We start from the raw sequence: 9,210 nt of genomic DNA, 5'->3' as shown, positions 1-9,210 counted from the left end.
CTTTTTTCTAATTTGTTAATAAATATACCAAAACCATTTTAATCTTCCAGATATATATTTTTGAGCTAATTTCCAAATCAATCCTTTAAAACTATTTGATATCAATTTTTTCTAGCATATTTGATATCATTTTGAACGTGAGATATTACATTCAATTTTTTTAATATAAAAAATAACCGAATAATTAAAAAAGACTTTGTAAGCATATATCTTAATGGTAAAAAAATCAAAATTGACTTTTATTAATTATTCTTTCTTTTTGGTACATCGGAAAGATAAATTGTACCTGTCAGGAATCGATCCCTGGACCTCCCCCTACCCAACTCATGTCCTCCAACTCCTACCACTTGAGCTATCCTACGAGGACTTTATTAATTATTCTAATGTCTTTAAAAGTCATTGAATGTCAGATTAATACAATTGTTAGTTTTTTAAAAAGTCACTATTGACTTTTGTTAATTATTCTAATATCATTAATAACTATTAAATGACATATTAATAAATTAATTATTTTTGAAAATATAAAATTATTTAATATTTAAATTACTAAAAAATAAAAATAAAATAAAATATATGACATCATCTACTTACTAACTATACTATGAGAGAGAAAACTTATGAAGAATTACATAGAATGAGGGAGCAACACTTGTCGGAGTTGCCACTTTTTGATTTCGAAAATAGTATATAGTATAGGATGCATAGATTGCATACAAAGACATTCATTGTTGGATTTCCCGGAATAAATATTTTATTCTATAAAATGTCTATGAAAGATTATGGGCCACTAGGGCTGGACCCTCTAGTTCGTATGTTTCAAGAAACTCGTCACTTAACATATTAAATCATATTATTGATCATGGAAGCAGAAGGCATTATCGCGAGCAGAGATTAGGTGATTTAAGGGACGATGATCCCCTAATCCCTTAGATTTTAACATGTTCATAACTAGATTAACATTTCATTTTTGCATCAGTGTGAAGCCATTGTGGATGATTCTGTCAAAGAGTTTTTAGTGATGGAGGGTTTCTGCTTGTTCAAACTCTAGTGCTGCTTTTGGAATTCATGTTCTTCTTATACGACAACATCGTTTTGTGGTTGATTTTCGGGCTTCTGTTCTGCTTCTTGTTCTTCATCAACAAACATGTTGTGTTCTTCTTTGTCCAGGGTTGGTTTAGGATTGTGGGGTTGTTCATGTTGTTGGTCGAGTTCCATTGCCTTTTAACCATGGCAATGATGGGAAGAGTTCATCGCAGAGGCGGCATGGGTCGTTAATAGGGGAGCGACAAAAATGGGAGAGAGTATAAAAGAGTATTTTTTGAATTTTTTTTTTATTTTTTTTATTTTTTGAGTATTTCTATTAACCAATCACTTATACTCATTATTATATGTCATTTCTCTTACACGTGCAAAACCTATGGTGTACTTGAACCCTACAGTACCTTATCTTGATTGTTTCAAACTAAAGTAACCTAAGAAAGAGGGCACTTTCACTTCCGAACAAAAATATTTATATTCCGATAAAGACTCATGATGCTTTCATATATAGTTGTGGCAGTCAGGTCACCGTGAGTCGTTGGGACTTGAGGATCATGAGGGAAGGGGTCCCCGGATGTTGTGCTGTATAGAACTTTGTCTTTGAATTTTTTTAGTTATACAAATATTATTTTCTCACGTAAAGGTCAGCTTTGCCCTTAAAAACATTAAATTAAAAATATAGTTAGTTCCTGCAAATCTTATCGATTTTAATTAATAATTATTTTATCTCGGTTTAAATTTCCATTACTGTTTTCAGATTCCTTACATGTATTCATTAGTTGGTTCAATTGGGGTATGAAAAAATATTAATCAAATTGATCATACCAACACAACACAATATAGTAAGTAGATAGTTGAGCCCGTTGCCATCTGGCTGCGGATGCTACCTGTACGCGGTGTTCGAACGGCATAGAAGATGCTCTTCATTGCCTGCGGGATTGCCCGCAATCCTGGGATCTTTGGCAGCGTTTGGGGGCAACAAATTGGGCTAATTTTCGCTGCTCTGAGCTCGAGCGATGGGTGACCTCCCTGTCTCGTGGTGTTCATGGTGTGCGTTTCTTGGCTGGGTTATGGGCTGCTTGGAAATGGCGCTGCAACTTGCTGTTGGACGCTCATCCGTGGCCTTTCGAAGTGGCTTGGCGTCGGCTCTCTCATGATCACGATGATTGGATTCGTAGCAGCCAAGAGGTTGATCTTTTGCTGTGTAACGCATGGTCTCCTCCTCCAACCAACATGGTGAAGTGCAATTCTGATGGGAGTTTCTGTGATAGTAATCAGCGGATTGGTGGCGGTGGAATTATCAGGGATCACCTTGGCCGTTGGGTGGTGGGCTGCTACTCCGGGGAGGCTGGAGATAGTGCGTTCAGAGCAGAAGCCGTGGCGATGCGAGATGTTCTCCAGTTAGCCTGGGAGAAGGGGTTTAGGCGAGTGATCTGTGATGTTGATTGTGCAGAGCTGGCCTCCATAATAACATATGAAGCAGCTTCTCAAAGACATGCAGAGTTTCTTGTGCTTGGTTCTATTCGTCAGCTTCTAGCACGAGAGTGGAACGTCAGGATCAATTGTGTGCATCGAGAGAGCAATATTGTAGCAGACTACCTTGCCAGGAGAGGTGCAGCAGCAAGATCTTCTGGGGCTTGGGTCATTGAGTCTCCTGACCCGGATGTTGAGTACCTTCTCTTGAAGGACTCGTTGTCCATTCTTTAGTTAGTTTTCTTTGTCTTTGTTAATTTTCCGATGTATCAAAAAAAAATTATTATATGTCATTTCTCTTACACGTGCAAAACCTATGGTGTACTTGAACCCTACAGTACCTTATCTTGATTGTTTCAAACTAAAGTAACCTAAGAAAGAGGGCACTTTCACTTCCGAACAAAAATATTTATATTCCGATAAAGACTCATGATGCTTTCATATATAGTTGTGGCAGTCAGGTCACCGTGAGTCGTTGGGACTTGAGGATCATGAGGGAAGGGGTCCCCGGATGTTGTGCTGTATAGAACTTTGTCTTTGACTTTTTTTAGTTATACAAATATTATTTTCTCACGTAAAGGTTAGCTTTGCCCTTAAAAACATTAAATTAAAAATATAGTTAGTTCCTGCAAATCTTATCGATTTTAATTAATAATTATTTTATCTCGGTTTAAATTTCCATTACTGTTTTCAGATTCCTTACATGTATTCATTAGTTGGTTCAATTGGGGTATGAAAAAATATTAATCAAATTGATCATACCAACACAACACAATATAGTAAGTAGATAGTTGAGATCCTTAACCTTTTAGTCAAGTTAGGGATGAAAATAAATCAGGTTACCGATATAAGTTATGACATAACTTGCATCAAACCTAAACAGGCTATGTCAGACTAAGGGCCTGACTAAAGGCCTATTTGGTTTGAGAAATTATTTTTTGTTTTCATTTTCAAATTAAAAAAAAATAGAAAACATGTTCATTTTAACTTTATATTTTCATTTTCACCGTCAGCATTGTTGGCGCCGCCACTAGTGCTTCTAACGTCGTTGTCGCCATCACACCACCACTGCCACCAATAACAAGCTGTTCGGTGGCATTGAAAGAGCAATATTCTGATAAGCATTGTTTTAACGTGAAAACAAGAATGAAGGCAAGTTACAACATAAAAGGTTTTTCGCAGCGACAATTTTCGATGCGAAAATCTGAAAGTTGCTGCCAAAAGTACTTTTCGCAGCGACAAAAATGTCGTTGCATGTCGTCACGAATAGTTCCGATGCAAAAGGTTTTGCAACGACATTTGTGGTCGCTGCCATTTGTTTATGTTTTCACAACGACTATTGTCGCTGCAATAGAAAAACTTTATTGATGCTATAAACTGTTTGTTGGAACCACTTATGTCGCTGCCATACCGAACATATCGTAACAACTAAAGTCGCTGCAAAAAGGTATTTTTCTCAACCAATCAAGTTGTTGCCAAAAGTAATTTTTCTCAACAAATAAAGTCATTGCAAAAAGTATTTTTCTCAACAAATTAAGTCGTTATATAACATTTTTCTCAACGACTAAAGTTGTTGCTATACGAAATCTTTTCACAACAATTAAAATTGTAGCATTGAGTTACTTTTCTCAACCACCAAAATTGTTGTCATAAGTTATCTTTATCAATAACAAGAGTTGTGGTCATATGATACTATTTGACAGCTATAATTATAGTTATTACATTATCACCTGCTAAATGAAAATATTGTAAAAATTAATACTGATCACACCTGCTAATTTCATTAACCAAACTATTCAGAATTGTTAATACAAAAAAGTACTAACAAAGCAAACAAAGTAGTTGCATAAGATAATTAATACAATTTACATAGCTTAATGGTTCATAAAAGACATTGTTTCCATAAAAACAAAATACAAATATATATAATCTAAAAATAAGGTCTGTGACCACAACTTCTTGTCTAAAATTGTTGAGCACATCATCATAAAGTAGTTGAAATGCCACCAATTGACCTGCAATTAATACAATCAAATTGTTTTTTAGAAAACGAAAATGATAATACAATCAAAAAGGGGGAATAAAACAGGATCAACTAAGAATAGAACAAGCGCACAACCAGCCCCTCTTCCAGGACCTAAATAGCATAATCCCTTTCTAGTTTATAGAGAAAGACTACAACCCATTTTCAAAGCCAAATGCAACTAATAGAATATAATCATAAGGCAGGGAGTACAGAACTAGAGCATGTACAAAATGTGACAGCCAAACAAATTGACAGAAGTAAAGCAAGAAGTTAGTGCAGTCTTGAATGCTTCACAAGCTGAGCAGCACTATATAAGAGGGTCTATCTGCAGTATAGAGGAAATCAGAAAAAATAGGCAGCAAGGAGTAGGAACAACAACTGAATTCAACACCAAGTCGTGACATTAAGGGGTCAAGATTCTGTCCACACCCTCCTTTGCTAACAGGTCTGCCAAAGAATTGACAATTTTGACATAATTTAACACTTTCTTTTTAGAATCAAAATGATATGTTGATAGAGAAGGGATGTAACCCCCAACATATATCAGTACAGCAAACAGAAAAATAAAACAAAAGGGGGATAACAATCTCAAACCAAACAAGAAAGCTACATGCCAATTAAAGAAGCTAAAACAAAAGCCAGTCAAAACAACAAGTTGGGCAACACACATATAAGGTGAGAAGCTTGATAGAGAAAACTCAAACTTTGTCCTAGATAGAAGCAAAACCAAGCTCATGAACCAAGCCATAAAAACAAAAGAGAGCTTGGACAGAACCTAGAAGATACAAAATACAAATGCATACTTTTTTAGAGGACAAACTGCATGCTAGAACTTCGGAAAAGTAATTATAACTTACATGTGTGCAACCATATTCTCAGTAGTTTCAACCTCATGAAGATTGTCCAACCTATCAAATATTCAAAACATCAACTTATAAAAAGTTCAAGATTGCAAATTAATAGACCTTTAGAAAATAAATTTAGTAATTCATCATAATTCACACTTAAATGATATTCTTACTTACCGAGTGGAATCTAAAAAAGAAGGCTGCCATCCTTTCCTCAAGTTTCTTTTCCATTCTTTCCTCAAGTTGTTTTTCTACTTTTTCTTCAAACTGTTTTTCCCTTTCTTCGAGTTGCCTTTGACTATCTTCAATGCGCGCAGCCATTTCTTCTCTCATGCTACGCTCTTCTTGAAGTTGAGTCTCAACATCTGCCAGTTTCATTTCTAAGCCCTGGCGCTTTTCTCGCTCACTCACTAATTGTCCATGTAAAGCTGTAGTGGATTTTCCCTTTGTTGGTTGAATTCCAGCACCAAGACCACGACAATAATATGAACGTTCCCCTAGAACTGATTTAAAAGCATCATTGATAATTGGATCTTTCTCAGCCTCCTCATCTGCTTGTTCTAACATCTCCCTAGAAGTTTCTTGAACCTTCATCTATTAAAGATAAAAAGGTAAAACCATAATTATAACTAAAAGATTAAAAAAATGAAATCAATGAGATTGAACTTACAATGCATCTTCAACATGCACCCATGCTAAAAGAAAACATCACACATGAAACTAGTCATAATTAGAATTTATATAATAAATCATATAAATAGGGTCTTACATGAACTTCTCTAGAAGCCTCATTTACCCATTCTCCATTGTTGTTTGTATGAGTCATTCGCCATAAATCTTGATAATTGGGCTCCTTTTTAGTTTCAGGATCTCTCTGGATTTATTTTTCATAGACATAAAGAATAATCAATATAAATTATTTATTCAATGAACAATTTATATTCAAACAGTTTAGTGTTTTTGGTATTACCGCATCATAGCTAACAGCTTGAAATGATTTCCTTCCACATCTATGGTTGATAACCTGTTTTGATTTATTTAATTTGTTTCTGGCACTCATTTCCTAAAAATAATACAAATATAATTATTGTAGTAACTTTTATTCACATTTATAGCCAGTTTATCCATATTTGCAATACATATGATACCAACATACCTTATAGTCAGGACTTGAAAACTTATCTACCAAGTACTCCCAATCTTCCTCACTTATCTCATCAGGCTTATGTTCTAAAGCCATCTCATTTGTTTCATACTTTTTAAAGTGTTCATGAAGTTTACCTCTATGGCTATTATAGAGTCTTTTTGCTGTCCCAAGAATAACATCTTTGTTATGATCTGTTTGATCAATATCAAAAGTATCTTGCACCCAACAATTAAATGAAATATATTGTAAGTATTGTATAAACACAAAAGAAAACAGAAAAATAATATATTAAATATTGATATTTACATAAACTTGTGATATTATATGATCTTTTGCCAAGCTAGGAACTTTTTTCCACCCCTTGACATTAAAAGGAGCTTTTTTTTTGACAAGCACAGAAATTTCAGTAACAAAATCTGGAGCTCCCGGTCCAACCGCCACCATCTTGTCAAGCGGAATACAAAGGGGCAATTTTCCATTAGCACTCTTTCTCTTTTTTTTGGAAACACTTGTTCCAGTTGTTTTTCCTCTTCCAGCTTTTTTTGTCCTTGAACACTCTATTGAATTTTGTCACAAATAATGGGGAAAGAAAATTATCACTAACACAATGCAAGAGTTTAAGACAAAAAACAAAAAAACTTGGAAGAAAAGAAAATGACAGTACCTTCTTGTTGTTGACTCATAGTGACATTTGAAGAATTTGGATGCGTTGAACCTATAACTTGAGTTGGGGGTGCCATTGCTAAATAAAAGAAAAACTTGCATATTAAACTAGTGAACCAAAAAGTAAACACATACTGTTTTGGGAGGGGTTTAATTTTTTTTTGTATAAGCCAAACAATTCATTCAACCCAAATACATAATGATTATCATAACAAAAAAAATAAAGAAAGCAAGAATCCAACAATCAACTACATAAAACTGAGCATATGATTCTCCATCTCCTTTCTCACCTTCTTCTTTTTTCCTAGTTCCCACTCACAAATTAGTGTCTCTCTTCAATTAATTATAATTGAGTTCGTTAGCTTTTTTCCTTTTGATTAGAGGAATCACTTTGTAGGACAAGATGATAAGTGATAACAGGAAAAAATAAGACCTATAAGAGTCTTAAATCCTTGACCCTTCCCACCAAGGACGCATAGTCTATATCCCAATGGACAAATGCAAGAGTAGCACAACATTATGTTGAGCTTCAATCTGCATTTGGCCTATGTTAATGTCACAACCTCAGGTAATAGACTAGTGCTAGCGCCACTTTCATGCCAGTAGCAACATGACAGAACTCTCATAGTTCCCAAAAGTTATGTTTTTTTCCCTTGGATCAATGCATATCATGGATTGGTTTAAGAACAGGGACCTCAATCCAATTTTTTTAGATGATAAAATCAATAATTAATGACTACAGCAAAGCTTTTCCAATATAATTCTTCAGTTCTGACTTTGCTGCTTCCATCACCACCTCAAAAGAGCATAAAATTAAAATTGCATACCTCTATTATTGTGGAGACAAAGAGTGTTAGCTTGCAACAAAGCTTCAAAAGCAAACCCTTTCAGTCAGGTAGCAGCGTGGTAATTTTAGGAACAAAGACCTGGTATGAGAAATAACAGAAACTCCTTCATGATGTGGGTGATTTCAAAACTGAACGAAATATTAAAAAAGGCACAAGGGGTGCCTCCCATGATACATGAAAAAGGGAAAGAAAATAGAAAACACAAGAAACTAACAGTAGCTATAAGGAAAAAAATAGAGGAAACATGGTAGAAATTAGAAAACTATAGCCTCTAAAGTTCCACCTCAGTATTAGACAAATCTGCTTTTGGTAAAAAATTACAGCCGTGTTTCTCTCTTAATCAGAGCCAACAATTCCCACATCAACCAATTTAGCCTCCAACGATTTCAAAACTGAACGTGATAAGAGAGATGAGGAGTTGCTACCGTGTGAAACGTCAAAATGTCTAAACCCTAAACCAGAAAGAAATCTCGTTCATGATAAGGGAGATGATGAGTTGCTACCGTGTGAAACGTGTTTAGTGCTTGTAGGCAGTTTCTCAGATATGGCAAAGTAAAAAGTTGAGCGCTAAAAAGTAGCGCCAAACAAATTAGCAAAGATTTGCTTCTAGAAATTACATAGATACTATTTTTTTAAAACTAATTTCATAGATACTAAAATCAATTGTTTTTATAAATTTAATTATTTCAAATTCAAAAATATGTAACCGATTGATAGAATTTCAAAATAAATAAAATCAAATACTATATAAATTTAGTGAAATTAGAATAATAGATCTTATTCAAATAATTGATAGATTTTTTCATCAAATATGATTAAATCTTTAAACTGATGTTTTTTCATGTACGAAATAAATTATATGGTCATTTCAAAATAATATAAAAAAATTACGTAAAGATAGCATACAAAACAAAAGTTGATTTAGATTAAAATCATTTATCTAATTGTATAAAAAAGAATCTTCTATTCATAAATTTTAAAATTATGAAATCATATATGATTTTTCTTATGATTAGCAAATTTTACATTTTACTTTATTCACATCAAAACTTGATCTGTCAAAATTAAAAATTTATTTATCTACTCACACACTATTTAATGTGAAATTATAAGGATAAATACTTATGTTAAAATCCAACAAAATATAAACAAAATGTATTGTACATA

At 33.9% G+C, this 9,210-nt stretch overlaps 1 protein-coding gene and 1 long non-coding RNA gene across 2 annotated transcripts; both read right to left on the bottom strand.

The window, feature by feature from the left end:
• Positions 1–4,396: 4,396 nt before the first annotated feature.
• LOC130735853 (uncharacterized) lies at positions 4,397–5,961 on the bottom strand. Its single transcript, XM_057587730.1, has 3 exons — positions 5,563–5,961; positions 5,395–5,445; positions 4,397–4,526 (listed from the first exon to the last, which is right to left on the bottom strand). The coding sequence occupies exons 1-2, from the start codon at positions 5,950–5,952 to the stop codon at positions 5,428–5,430; spliced, it is 408 nt and encodes a 135-aa protein (XP_057443713.1). The 5' UTR covers positions 5,953–5,961; the 3' UTR covers positions 4,397–4,526; positions 5,395–5,427.
• An 888-nt stretch (positions 5,962–6,849) lies between these two features.
• On the bottom strand, positions 6,850–8,568 carry LOC130735852 (uncharacterized). Its single transcript, XR_009018582.1, has 4 exons — positions 8,327–8,568; positions 8,023–8,121; positions 7,197–7,274; positions 6,850–7,089 (listed from the first exon to the last, which is right to left on the bottom strand). It is a non-coding gene; the product is annotated as an uncharacterized LOC130735852 (long non-coding RNA).
• Positions 8,569–9,210: the final 642 nt, after the last annotated feature.

The sequence above is a fragment of the Lotus japonicus genome, chromosome 2 (genome assembly GCF_012489685.1).
Source record: "Lotus japonicus ecotype B-129 chromosome 2, LjGifu_v1.2".
NCBI lineage: Eukaryota > Viridiplantae > Streptophyta > Magnoliopsida > Fabales > Fabaceae > Lotus > Lotus japonicus.
This window is presented reverse-complemented; position numbering and strand designations above follow the sequence as displayed.

Coding starts and splice junctions, on each gene's coding strand:
- LOC130735853 (XM_057587730.1), bottom strand. CDS start 5,952: ATGTTAGAACAAGCAGATGAGGAGGCTGAGAAAGATCCAATTATCAAT.